The sequence below is a fragment of the Mauremys mutica genome, chromosome 5, assembly GCF_020497125.1.
Source record: "Mauremys mutica isolate MM-2020 ecotype Southern chromosome 5, ASM2049712v1, whole genome shotgun sequence".
In the NCBI taxonomy this organism is placed as follows: Eukaryota; Metazoa; Chordata; order Testudines; family Geoemydidae; genus Mauremys; species Mauremys mutica.
In genome coordinates, this window is record NC_059076.1 from 123,939,184 (window position 1) to 123,954,078 (window position 14,895).

The following is a 14,895-nucleotide window of genomic DNA, read 5'->3' on the forward strand; positions in this document are numbered from 1 at the left end:
TGGAACAAAATTTGCAGCAAATGAACCAGAATTTATTATGATTAGCTCATGTTGTAACCCTCAATTTGTAATATTACCTTAAATTAATATTTCAAGGAATGAACACAGAATTCAAACATGAACATGAGTTTAAAAGATTACAATAGGATATTGTTTCACTCAGGAAATACCATACTGAACTATCCCCGCTACACCTCAACACTTGAATTTGAACGTCACTTAGCATGATTTTGCTCTTTGATGCTGGTATCAAATGTAATTTGGATTACTACTATTCAATTTTGAATTCCCTTGCTCTGAAGGGAATATGTTAGTTTACACTAAAAGCAATATGGTAAGTCATGCAACGCTTTTAAATGGTTAAGAGAAATAGTAAGCATGAACACTTATGGACCATCCTTTGCTCCACTTTTCAGAGGGATTAAAATGTACTATATGGCCAAAAATTCTATTCCTGGCTCTGCTACTGACTGTTTTGAGGACATGGGCAGTCACTTAATTTCTGTATCAGTTATTCTACCTACTTATCCATCCCTTCAAGTAGCACCTATCACTGCTAAATCTAGGCACCTAAAAAATATTTATTTACCTACCTTACATGGGTGCTGTGTGGATCAACCATTCACATTTGTACAGTGCTTTGCAACCACAACACTATAGTGGATGCATTTAATCTCTACTAGTTTGAGAGATAATTTTACTTCTACTGTATTCACTGTTTTGGGCAAGACTGTGAGATGCCCTCGCTTAGGCACACAGGAGTGAATGGACAAGCAAGAAGCCTCCCCTACACACTTGTGCATCAACAGTAATTGCTGTATTTTTCCTCTCCATGGGAGCAAGCTAGTGAAGAGGGGTGGAAAGGGAGTGGGGTCATTATTCTGGCCCCTTCACTTTGCACCAGCCTGTGGAGCCTGGCTGGCATACAAGATTGAGCAAATTACCAGGACCTCATATGCAAGCAACAGTCCTGTGATTGTGCCTCAAACAGGCATAATTTCTCCAGTGTTCTTCCTGGCATGGTTAGATTCCACACTCCTATTTACACAAGGGCTGTGTTCTTCAAGACAAAATCTAGACCTTTAAGTATAGGGACTCTCACAAACTAATATGATCTTTCAAATGGATAAAGATTGCAAAGTATGACAAATGCACATTAGCACTAGTACTACCAGACATCCTCATATTCATGTTCTTAAAGCAATGGCATAAAGGCTACTTCAGAGTCATTAGCCTTTGAATATTTCAGTATGCAAATTAATCATACCATAATAGCCTGAAACTGCTTTTGGTGTTTCTGTGAGAATTTAATCATTAAAGAAAAAGAAGCTCTGCTTCCAGAATAATGTTACTTCATTAAATAAATGAGGATCACAGGCTGTAATTCCTTTTTAGGACTTTTAAATGTTCTTTATACCAGCTGCGGATGGCATAACAGATTAACTTTTGAAGTCAACAGGATCATCTTAAAATCTGTTTGTGGGAAGAAACCTGGACATATTTGAGATGGTCTATGTTAGTCTTTTCCTGAAGAGTAACTGCTCTGACAGCCCCACCTTTCCAGTGCTACACTTTAAGTCAGAAGGTGATGGATATTTTTGCTGTAGTGATGCCTAGGGTGCTTATTTCCTGCTTATAAATTGATCCTGCAAAGACCTACACCTCTCAAGCCCCAGAAAGACTGAATTTTAGAAGAGACACTGCCATTTACATATGCAGAAATGGGTTCCACTTCACCCCTCAAGAGCTTCTCTTCTGATGCCTATAATTATACTTTATAAAACAAAGATGCAACAACAGCCTTTAACCATTTGTATTCATTGTTAATACATGAATATTACAAGGGAAATCAAATAAGGTAAAATCAGATTGTCTTCACAGTAGTTGCCTGTTACTTCTGTCTGGTTCTTATAAACACTAGCAAATGTTCATTATTTGCTGTGCCTACTTTTCTTTAACAAAATGGCTATTTTTCACGTTTAATATACCTAGGATTAGAGCATGCAAGCTTTACAGGTGGCAGAGTTTGGCAACAAGAATTTTCTTCAGATGCTTTAAAACTATCCTCAAAATTTTATGCAAGACCTTAACAAAGACACTGCTAACCGACTTTCTTGCAACATCCCACAGTGGATTGTAGTGGTTGTTAACTAAGCAGAAACGAGTAACTTTACTGACAATGTACATAAAACACGGGGATTAAGTTTTTAAATTAACAAAACTCATCTTATAAAGACAATTGTTTCTTATACAAAAGTAATAATTAAAATATACTGATGTATCGTGTATGCTACGGGAATTCAGACTAAGTAATAATTCATTTTTATCAGCACCTGTATTCCATAGTTATTATACCACCTTGACTAAAGGTCAGGATTTTTGGAGTACATGTATGCAGTATATAACGTTGTATGTTTTACATTTACTGCAAGGCAGGCAATACCTTATATGGTCCTTACCTGTTCATCTACATAATCATCTATTTTTTTCTGGCATTCAAGCCAGGCTTCAGCCACTTGACCCATCTCCTGTTCCAATTGATGATACCTTTGTAGCAAGGTACTATACATATCTTCACTACAGGAATCGTGTGTTGTTCCAAGCCTAAAAGTTTAAACAGCAATTATTAGAGTATGAAATAGAGGCAGAGGCATGCACCTAATAATCAGAATGATTCACTGGTGTTCACTAACTTTTCTGATATACAGCACCACTTAAAATCATAAAAGATTATTGTTGGAAGAGTCCTCAGGAGGTCATCTAGTCCAACCACCTGCTCAAAGCAGGACAAACCCCAACTAAATCTTAAAATAGTTTTAGGACAAAAAAGGCTTTAGGTGATGAATATATCTACAGTAACTGACACAGAAGCTATTTGGCCATTAGTTCCACAAAACATGTTTATCTGTATTTTTAACAAAGGTCTGACAACAGCTCACTCTTGATGTTCTGTAACCAGTGTAAGCAATAGTAGTGAGTACATAAGAAGCGTAACATTTCCATAACAAACTGGGGTCATCGCAACTGAGCCATACTTATTCACCCAGCTTTATTACTTGATATACCTATCTTCCTGAACCACATATGCGTTAAGTACAGATGACCATCTACCAAAGAGCTGGACAGCAAAGACATACCCAGGTCTGGTGAAGCGTTAATCAGCACAATGATTAAGGATGACACTAATTATTTAATAGCTAGGGCTGTTGGGCCTCCACTTGGGGAAACAGACATGAAATCAAGCTATTGCAAAACTTGGTTATACACAGTAACTCATACTCCTGAGGGAATTTTGTGTCACTACGCGTGCACAGAATTCATGACCCCTGCAGACTTTTTTGTTTCCCCACAGCAAAATGACTTTCTGACTGGGAAGCAAAGGGAAGCCACAAGAATGGTCATGCTGTTGCTCCCCAGCAGCACACATGCTTTGTTTCAGGCACCTGAAGCAGCCAGCAGAGAGCTAAATCCCTGGGGGAAAGGTAGGCAGGGCTAGGGATGCCTCAGCCAGTGGCTCCTACCTTGCTTGTCTCAGCTGGGCTGGGGAGGATGAGACTTCCTTTTCCCCTACAAGGAGTGGCCAGGGCCATGTCAGACCTACCCCCAGAAACCTCTCCGGCTACAGGAAGCTCCGCACCACCACTGACTCTCTTCCCGTCCCCATTGCTCCTCAGCCACAGGGGAGGGGTTCACGCTACGGGTAGCTGCTTCCCCTGTCCACCCAGCCCCTGTGCATCCAGACTCACCTCAAAACCAGATCACCCCACCAAGCCTCACCCCCTACACCCAGAACCCCCCCCCACCAAGTCCCTGAACCCATGCCCTGACAAGCCTCACCCTCTGGAATGGGTTACCTAGAGAGGTGGTGGAATCTCCTTCCTTAGAGGCTTTTAAGGTCAGGCTTGACAAATCCCTGGCTGGGATGATTTAGTTGGGGATTGGTCCTGCTTTGAGCAGGGGTTGGACTTGATGACCTCCTGAGGTCCCTTCCAACTCTGATATTCTATGATTCTGCATTTGGACCCCACCCCTGCCCCCAGACCATCCCCTGCACTCGACCCTCCCCCATCCAAACCACCCTGACAAGTCCCCCACATCCAGATCCCCATCCCACTGAGCTCCACTAAGCCAGCACCCAGACCTGCAACCCACCAAGCCAGCACCTGGACCCTCCCTCCAGCTGAGGCCTCCACATCCAAATCCCCGTGCAGAGTCCCACCTACCTTCACCTAACCCCCTCTGCAGAGTCACATTGTCTCTGCACCCAGAATCTGCCCCCCCATGACCCCCTGTTCATCCAGATCCCCCCACGCCTGGACTCCCCACCAAGCTGGCTGCACCCAGACTGCCTCACACAGAACCCTATCACCCCACATCTGCATCTCTCCACATTCAGGCCCTCCACACTTCGCTCCTGCTAGGCTGAACCTGCCTGCCTACATCTAGTGTGGTTGGCATAGAGGGGCAAAGCCCCGGGTGTTTCTGGGGTTGGCCTGGCCCTTGCGCTGTGTCAGGGTCAGATGCATCTTCACTGCTAAGTCCATCTCCCGGGACGGGGAGGATAGGGGTAAGGCCTGCAGGGTGATCTCCCACCTCTGTGCAGTCACTGGCTTGTGCTCTCCACTGCCATGCTAGAGCCTCTGCATTTATTTATTACAAATAAAATTTGCAGAATTTTAAAATAGTGTGCAGAATTTTTGTTTTTTGGGGCGCAGAATTCCCTCAGGAGTAAACTCACTTCCTACCCATTGGAGGCAGCATTTGTTCTAAGATTGATAGGTTAAAAGACACTTCTCCCTCAGAGGGGCATTTTCAGGAATGGAAGACAGAGACTTTCCTGCTCCCCTACTACTGTGGAATCAGCAGTTTTATTCCTGCTTATTCCTTTGAGGTCTGCCATACATCATCATTGCAAGCATCCTCAAACTACCAAGTCAGCATCCTGAACTTGGGTCTCAGAACCAAGTAAGGTAGAGATTATAGTATGTTACACACTTCTAATGTGCATTTGATTACAAAGATCTTTGAGTTCCTCCAAATATAAACCAAGACTCATGGCAGCCATGCCACTCAATCATGTATTATCTCCATTTTACCAATCGGTGAAGAGGTTAAGTGACTTGCCCAGGGCTTCTCAAAAAGTTAGTGTCAGAACCAGGCATCTCGACTCCTAGGATGAAATCCTGGTCACAGTGAGGGTCACACGGTTTTGCCATTTACTTTAATGGGGCCAGGACTTCATACCGAGTTCTCTGTTCTAACTGCTATGTAATACTGCCTACCACCATCTGGCAACAATTGTAAGAAATTTCTCCATCCCAACATAGAGAATCTAAAATAACTAAGAACAAAGTGAATAGCAGACAACTATTGTCCAGTATTAAACCAAAGCCACTAATTTCATTTCACCCAAGATCTCAAGTTTTTTTGTTTTTTTTATTATTATACAGAAACCTCAGTCTTTTTAGGAGATAATTTCTACATACCAAAAATCATGAAGATGTAAAAATGCATCAAGAATATAGGCTAACTATATGGAATGTTCAATGGTGCTTAAAATTCTACCAGCAATCAGTGTTGCCAATTCTCATGATTTTATCATGATACTCATGAAATTTATTTTTTTCTTAATGCCCTGGCTCCTGAAGTAATGGTAATTCTATATAAAATAGCAAGTTTCTAGCCTTTGTGATTGCAGAGAAGAACATGAAAATTTAACCCCAGTGAACCCTACACTGGTTCAAAAAACCAAAAGGCAAATAAAACTCCCAAAACATATTTTTTTCAAAATTTTCATTTCTGAAGGCCAACTCATGATTTAATATTTTCCATTGGCAATTCTGCAGTATTTATACCTGTATAAAATCAAGAGTTATAATACAATACTTAGCATTTACACACTTACAACAAATTTATTTAAGACAAATGTAGGGCAAAAGTTACTAAAAAGAGAGTTTAATCTTTCAATTGTATAGGATCCAAGACAGATAGTAAATATTCCTAGCATATTTGGGTCAAAACACATGATTTTGCAAATCTATCAAAACTATTACTCAAACGTGCTACTGCATTTCCTAGAGTGCACCACCAATTTCACATACAAACAGGTGCATAGACTAAGAAAGTAACTCATTTTTAAAGGCCTCTATGAAAGCAAAACTCAGAGGAGCAGCAGCAATGTTTTAGAAACCTGTGTTTAATAGGGTTTTGTCCATTTGATTGCTTTTGTTTAATATTAGTAAGTTATGACCATTAATTTGTTTGATGTTTTTTGTGTGTCTGTTTAGGATAGTGGCAAATGATTAGTAATTGTTCTAGTATGGCATGTAGGCCACTGCTAAAGATATCATCATCTGAGGGTTGCTTATGAAAGCCTAATTCTGCTAACACTTACCACCAGGGATATACTGTGAAGTCACTCATGGATCCAATCATGGTAATATGTACCATCCTCAGGGGTGAACCTTTGCAGGATTGAGCTCTACATTTGTAAGGTTTGTGTTTCTCAGTGTACCTACAGTAGTAGACCAGCTAAAGATTCTAAATAAACATGCAGTAATGAAAAGAAAAACCCAATTTACATGCAAGTGCACCAACTGAACAGATGTTTTCATCACACCTCATCTTAAAGTAGTTTGTGAGGAATATGAAGAGATATTTCAGTGGTTTGCTTAGCCAAAATAATAATCACAGAATCGAATTCTTTTAAAAAAAGAAGTCACAGTTTTACCATTAGTCTTATCAGAAGTATCTAACTATTTTGTCACAGATACTATGTAAACTATTATTCTCTTTACTTAATGTGTGTATATAGATATATTGAAAGACACTTTACCTTAGCTGTGACACCAGTGTTGGCAAGCTGTTCTGCAGCAGTGGCTCAGAAAATACCAGATTTTCAAATAGATGCTTATTGTGCAATTTCCACGTCACCTGAAATTTCTTCAAGTGTTCATTTTCCTATTAAAAATATTTAAATTTTCTATAAATCTAACATATTTCTAAAGAACTCTTCAGATGCCAGAAAGAAAATTTCTTTAGCTAGTAACCTTTTAAACCCACCAGCCCAGATGATGGGTTATTCAGCTTAGACCTTAGCCAGTTTTAACACTAACAAACATATTATTTTGCCACTGATCTATGAATCAGGACCGCCACTGACTTCTAAAAGTCACTCTAGCTTCTTTTCTCATCTTTCTGAATAGTCAGGGGATAGGAAAGGGGGGAAAAAATTCAGAAGAAGGCACTATCTTGTTAAAAGACCTTCCACAAATTCACAGTTCAATTTCTATCTCAACAGACAGAGTATATCATCTTAGCCAGACTTTTCCAGGGGTTTTGATTTGCTATCCCTGATCAATGTTAGGTTCTTCTTTACCATGTCTAGCAGGAGATACCGCTCTCCTAGTAAGTTCTGCTTTTCCCACAAGGTTTAACTAAAACACTGAAGAAGTTGTACTTTCTAAGTATGGTTACTCAGAAATGTTCTTCCTGAAGCAAGCAATAATCTACTTACTCATCTGTCTAGCATACTAAATGTGCATCTTGGTTTCTGGACTATCAACCATCTACCCATTTCCAACCTTGAGGTACTTCTAAACAGAAGAGTTAACATCTATGGTTATAGTAATTCAGTGTTGACAGCTGAACAACAGACCCTCTACGAGAGATCCCCTAACCACCAATTCAGCAAGCGTTTCATTTATGGAACAAACACGAGTGTCTGTCTTCTGTCACCAGACCTCACACTGAGCAAGATTAAATGAAGGCATTCTGGCTGTCACACCAGCAAGTGAATCTCCTGCACTATGGCTTTGAGTAATCAGTAATACAAGCATCGCATAGGACAGAGTCATCTTATTTTATAGACCTCAAACTCTGATAGGAGTTATGTATTCGAAGTCAGACCTCAGTATCAAGCACTCCTAGTCCGGCTAGCACTGCTCGAAGAAAACAATGGAAAACACTCATCTGTACATAAATTATAGCCTCTCCACTCCTGAGGTGTGCAATGAAGCAATATACTCCCTTGCTTCGGATGATAAATAGTTTAAGATTTTAGTTCCTACACATTACTAACAAAATTTAAATTTTAGCCTGATTATCCTGAAAACAAGTGAGCCTTCTGGTAGGTTCCATAGGTCTGAGGAGAACAAAACTGACAAAACTTCTTTAGAAAGCTTACATCCCTAGTTCAGTTGATCAGGTCCTGTACTGCCTACAGAAAGTATCAGGCAAGTTTTTCTTTTAGACCTCTAAATTGGGGATTGAGGGACTTTTCTGTACTGACCACAGTCTCTCCATCTTGATCTTGGTATGGTGTCTCATCCCCTGGTGGGGCAAAAAGGCTTTAATGCTTGTTCTTGAACCTCTCCAAAGAGCTGGACTCCTTTGAAAGGAAGGAAAATCAGTCATAATTTCACTAAGAAATTAAGTCCACATGGATGGAGGTTCAAGCCTCTTCCTGCCATCATACTGCAGGCTACACACAAAGGTTGGACCTTAGCCAAGTGGAAGACTGAATTACAAAGTTTACAATATGATGATCTAGCCACACGTGTGTATTTGAGGCTAAAAGGATTTCTCTTGATCTCAAACAGTGCAGTAGAGTCTTAACAAAATGCATTCATGTGCACTGAAAAAGCTAAATGAGACTACTTCCTTACGCTTTTTCTCTGCAGTTAAATCTCAGCTTCCAAGCTTTAAATATTAGCGTGCCTAAGGAGAAGGCCTTGTAGCAACCCAAGAAATCTATATAAAAAACCACCACAGGAACAATATCCTGTGTTCCTACTACAGCTTATAGTTCAATTTCTGAATACTGAAGCCTATTAGAGGAACAATGGCTGGTCTCAATACTGACTGAGCTGCTAAACCAATCACACATAAGGAAGGAGTTACTGTAAAAATACCATATCCACTCAAACTCTTTGGAGAATGAAGTATCCTTTCCGCTTCAGTAGGGCAAAAAGTAGTAGGTTGGAGAGTTCATGTCTATTCTAAGCATTTCCTGTCAATTTGATCTCTTACATATGTTGACTTTACTACTACTGGTCCACAGTAGAGACCAGGAAAAGGAGAGTGACTTAACATGAAAACATCAAATGCCTGATTAGCTATATCTTCTTGACAACCAGTGTACAAAAATTAGTGGATTCTTAGAAAGGAAAATAAAAACTGTCTAGTTTCAGAGGCATCAATTTAATTTTCATTCTGCAATAAATCTGTTCTGCAGTCAAGTATGTTTTTAAACAGCAAAGCAACTCAGTAACTTTAAGAACCATACTCTCAAGAGAGAAATGCTAAGACTTGACTAATACAGGAATATGTCAATGAATGGGTGGTAATGAATTATTTCTAATAAAAGTGCATCGTGTCTAAGGGCAGGGAAAGAAGATGAGAAAATAGCGAGCACAGAGCAGGGAGGGCAGGAAACAGTCAACTATCATATTTTTGTATATCTGAACACAAATAAATTATGTTTTAATTTTGAATTTCATTCTATGAATCTCCTTTTCTCTTTGAGAACCTTTTCTTCCCCACCATTTTTTTTTAAAATCACCCGAGGTCTGAACACCGTCCCCTTCTATATTTCTTCCCTTTTGTCTACCACTTACTGCCCATTTCATTCCTTTCTATAACTGTCCCACACCTCTCCAGCCCATCTACAGCAAAACCAAATTCTACTCTGTCAAAATTCCCTTTGCAGTCTTCAGCATGTACATAGTATGAAAAGAAATAAGGGAGTACAGCATAACAAAAAGGCTGTAAAGACCTAAATCCTAAAAGAAAAGTGAAAAAAACATTAGAAATAACTGTTTCTACTACTTATATTTTCTGTATTTCGCTTCTCTTCTGGTAGACCTTTGCCTGCTGCTTGTTCTCTACCTGTCAACATAACCTGAAGTGTGACAACAGTATTGGTTGGTAGCAAAGGATTATATCGAAGAGAATGATGAGTTTGGTTGTAATACGTAACAGGAGCAGATTAATTCCTAAGCAAGAGATAGTCTTCTCAAGCAAGTGTCTTTGATGATCAGGGAAGAGAAAAGAAAATATGTAGAATCAAAATATCTGAATTAATGCATCTGGAAGGGCATTAAAGCTTTCATAATACTTTTCTTAAGACATCACTGAAGCTCACTAGTGTAATATTCTACCCATCCTAGATATGGGGCTGTCTAAAATAAAATAATTCAAAATATGGCAACTGAACAGATTCCTCAAAAGTTTTGTTTTGAAACTAGTCAGTCCCATTACCCATTTGCAGTACTTGTTTAATAGCTTCCTCTTGATCATTCAGATGATGTAGCAGCTCACCTTGCCCCCCGCAAATGGACAGTTTTGGCAATTTCGCCCATTTGTGAATAAACTGTTTTGTTCAAAATGTCCCAGCCTAGATTTCAATATGAGGACATAGAAGTTAAGTGTATTCCTCACTCTCCCGCCCAAACACACAAAAGCTTATACTCTGCAATCTGCAAAAGGATTGTGAAAACTCACAACACGACTTCTTACAAATTTGTATTACCTCTACAGATCAATAGTACACAGGAATTTTGTTTGTATCTTACCAGAGTGACAAGAAAGGTGCTGATTGTGCATGCTGCCTGACAGAGTGCACTGTATTCCTCAAGAAGGAGTGAGATGAACTGATGTGCCTGCGGTGGGCCTGGTATTGATAATGTTGATGCAACTTTAGATCCCAGCGACAAGTGCCTGAGCAGACGAACCTTCATTTCAAGCACATATTCTCTAGCTTGCTGTTCCAATCGTTGATAAAGCTGATAAGGATCTCTTTCACAAAGCCTGCATTTTTGGAATAATAATTGTGACCAAAAATTCACAATCAAAATAGTGTTTAATGCTCACTGTCTCCTAAATACTCCTAGGAGAGTATTCTGGAGGAAGGATGGTCTAGGGGTTAGGGAACTAACCTAGGACTTTGAGACCTGGGTCCAATTCCCAGCTATACAATAGATTTTTTGTGTAACCTTGGGCAAGTCACTTAGTCTCTCTGTGCCTCAGTTTCTCAAATGGATAAAAGATGGTAACAATTGATGGTGAAGTCCTTCAAAACATTTCTCTCTACCCACCATAACACACAATATCTCACCAGAATTTAGGGCTTGTGTTAAGATAAAAATGGAATGCAGACTAGAGCAGAAATTGTTGAGAGAAATAAGATGGAGAGAAGGAATATGTATAAACAATATGCAGCTGTTGCTCATTATTGTTTGTAAAAAAGGTATAAATGTTGGCTCTAATTGTTTATCTTTAGAGAGACCTGCCCTAGGTGGGGGAAACCCTGTGTCCTAGTGCACTCTCTCCCTCCATGCAATTAGAGAATAAAGTATCTGACTTGCTGCACCCAACCACAGAGCGAGAACTCTGTTTTTCTCAGACAGGCTTGTCTTCACTACTGGGGAAAGTCAACCTAAATTATGCACCTCCAGCTACGTATATATAACATAGCTGGAATTGACATAGCTTAGGTTAATCTACCACTGTGTCTTCACTGTGCTGCGCCGATGGGAGATGCTCTCCGGTCGACTTTGCTTACTCTTCTCACAGAGCTGGAGTACCAGAGAGCGCTCTGCCGTCGATTTAGTGGGTCTTCACTAGACCCGCTAAAATCGACCCCTGCTGCATTGATTGCAGCAGTAGTGAAGACAAGCCCTTAGTTCCAGCCAGAAGCTCTTACTCATAGAATCATAGAAGATTAGGGTTGGAAGGGACCTCAGAAGGTCATCTAGTCCAACCCCCTGCTCAAAGCAGGACCAATCCCCAGACAGATTTTTACCCCAGTTCCCTAAATGGCCCCCTCAAGGATTAAACTCACAACCCTGGGTTTAGCAGGCCAATGCTCAAACCACTTAGCTATCCCTCCCCCCCTGCTCATAGTGCTACTGTCATTCAGGTACCAGGAGAGCTGACCCACTAATATTTTAAATGTTCAGTAGACCAATAGGCTATTCTAGGATTCACATTGCCAGCGAGGCTAAAAAATTAAGATAGTTACCCAATGTATTGGGGCAGTTTAAAGACACTCAAATTGTTGTGTTATCTTCAATAGCATGAATATTCAGTGATCACATTAAGCTAAACTTCTCTACATCATACTAAGAAAGGATTCCCATTCCAGATATGCAACTAATTTTTAAGTGTCTACAAATCTCAATTTTCCTAGTCAAATAATCCACTGGTATGTACTAATTTCTTTTTTTTTTGAATGAAGTAATATTTTAGCTGTCATTGTGGTTTTAAGAATCCACCACTGTTCATTCTAATCCAATGTACTAAATAAAGACAAAGTATCATGTATGGAAATATCAGCTGAGAGTAGTATGTCAGCTTTTAATATTATTAATCTCATGTTCTTCTGAAGAGATGAATTTTTAGGACATATCCATAATTTATGCATCAATAGCCCTCTTGCAGATTAGTATGTCAGAGTTTAATAATTTCATATGATACATTCAAGCCAACGTTCAATATACGTATGCAGGAGTTTTAGTTAAAATTGCTCTGATTCCTCATTCCAATGACAAATTCTGAATATTTGGACACATAAGGGATTGATGATTTTAAAAAGTATGGCCACAGATTAAGAGGTGATAGATATACTTCTATTAAAGAAATCAGTGATTCTGAATTATTTGCAGCTTCATAATAAAGATCGTTTAAACTAGAGGAACAGTACTAATCTACATAAGAAAATTCTATAAAAATTTTTTATACCTATCCACCAACTCCTTCATTCCCTCTTTATCTGGTACCAGGGATTGGTCTTGATCATCTGCCAATGGGGTGCCAGCTTGGCGATATACACATCGGACCATATATCTTACTTCTGACCAGTAATTTTGAAGCTGCTGAGATTCACGTTCAGTCTCTGCTGAAATTTCTCTGCAACAATGCCAGAAAGGTTAACATAGCATGCAAACTAAGGTTATTGTACCACCACATTATTTTAAACATGCACTTCAGTAAAAACAGAGTGCCTATCCATCAACTAAATTAGATTAGAAAACCAATTAAATAGAATTACCACTGAATTACAAAAATTCTTATTTTAATAAGCAAAATATGAGCAGAGATGAATAAGTTGCAACATTACTAAGTTCGCTGCAAGTCTCACCTGCGCTCATTACAGGCCTCACAGTTACATGCTACATCAGAAGGAGAGGAATTACTGAGATCTGCAGAGGGTACTGTCTGTGCTCCAACAGTTATTCTCCCTCCTCCTACAGATTCCTGCTGTGATCCACTGTTTCCAAGCGGCATGTGCAAAAGGAAATCTTGGCTCTGTTTAAAAACAAACAAAAACAAAAAAAACCATACCTTACAAAACAGACAAACGTGAAACGTAGACAAGCAGGCAAATCTTTAATAAAAGACGGTTACTCACCTTTGTAACTGTTGTTCTTCGAGATGTGTTGCTCATATCCATTCCAATTAGGTGTGCGCGCACTGCGTGCACAATCATTGGAAGATTTTTACCCTAGCAACACTTGGTGGGTTGGCTGAGGCGTGCCCTGGAGTGGAGCCTTCATGGCGCCGGATATATGTCCCAACCGACCCAGCGCCCCCTCAGTTCCTTCTTGCTGACTACTCCTACGGAGGGGAAGGAGGGCGGGTTTGGAATGGATATGAGCAACACATCTCAAAGAACAGTTACAAAGGTGAGTAACCGTTTTTGCTTCTTTGAATGTTTGCTCATATTGATTCCAATTAGGTGACTCCCAAGCCTTACCTAGGTGGTGGGGTTGGAGTGCGATGTCGCGGAGTGAAGGACTGCTGAACCAAATGCAGCATCACTCCTGGACTGCTGTACTATTGCATAGTTGGCGGTGAAGGTATGCACCGATGACCAAGTCGCTGCCCTACATATATCCTGTATGGGCATGTGTGCCAGGAAAGCAGAGGATGAAGCCTGAGCCCACGTGGAGTGGGTGGTAAGACTGGAAGCTGGGACACCAGCTAAGTCATAGCATGCATGAATGCATGATGTGATCCAGGACAAGATGTGCTGGGAGGAAATCAGAAGGCCCTTCATCTGGTCTGCCACAGCAACAAACTGCTGTGACATTTTCCTGAAAGGTTTTGTTCGTTCGATGTAGAAGGCGAGGGCCCTGTGAAAGTCCAGGGAGTGCAGCTGTTGTTCCCGTCTAGAGGCGTGTGGCTTTGGGTAGAAGACAGGGAGGAGGAAGATGTCCTGGTTGACATGGAAGGCAGACACCACCTTAAGGAGGAAGGCCGGGTGGGGTCACAGCTGTACCTTGTCCTTGTGGAACACCGTATACAGTGGTTCCGATGTGAGTGCCCTGAGCTCAGACACCCGCCTCGCAGAGGTGATAGCTTTGAGAAAGGCTGTCTTCCAGGAAAGATACAGGAGTGAGCCGGAAGCCATCGGCTTGAATGGGGCATCCAGGAGTCTGGAGAGGACCAGGTTAAGATCCCACGTAGGGAGTGGTTGTCTAATTCGTGGGAACAGGCGCTCCAACCCCTGAGAAATCTAGTGACCCTGGGATTGGAGAAGACAGAATGCCCGTTTTCACCCGGGTGGAAAGCTGAAATAGCTGCCAGGTGCACTCTGATAGATGACACTGCCAAGCCCTGCTGCTTTAAGGACAGGAGGTAGTCCAAGGTGATAGGTACTTATGCCTGTAGAGGGGCCGTATGACTCTGAGCGCACCAGCACGAAAAACGCTTCCACTTGGCTAAGTACGTGGACCCGGTAGAGGGCTTCCTGCTACTCAAAAGGACCTGCTGTACCAAGCGAGAGCAGCACAGCTCAGATTGAGTTAGCCATGCAGAATCCACACTGTGAGCTGGAGAGATGCAGGTTGGGATGACAGAGCCATCGTGGTCTTGAGTGATCAAGTCTGGCCA

The 14,895-nt window shown here is 40.9% G+C and overlaps 1 protein-coding gene across 1 annotated transcript in view; it reads right to left on the bottom strand.

Moving 5' to 3' along the window:
• Positions 1-14,895, bottom strand: part of FAM193A (family with sequence similarity 193 member A) — a 101,133-nt gene that overhangs the window by 33,527 nt on the left and 52,711 nt on the right. Inside the window, exons 4-8 of the mRNA XM_045019531.1 lie at positions 13,142-13,308; positions 12,742-12,909; positions 10,575-10,809; positions 6,836-6,960; positions 2,460-2,604 (exon numbers count right to left, since the gene is read on the bottom strand). Coding sequence (XP_044875466.1) covers positions 2,460-2,604; positions 6,836-6,960; positions 10,575-10,809; positions 12,742-12,909; positions 13,142-13,308 — 840 coding nt within the window. The remainder of the gene's footprint in view (positions 1-2,459; positions 2,605-6,835; positions 6,961-10,574; positions 10,810-12,741; positions 12,910-13,141; positions 13,309-14,895) is intronic.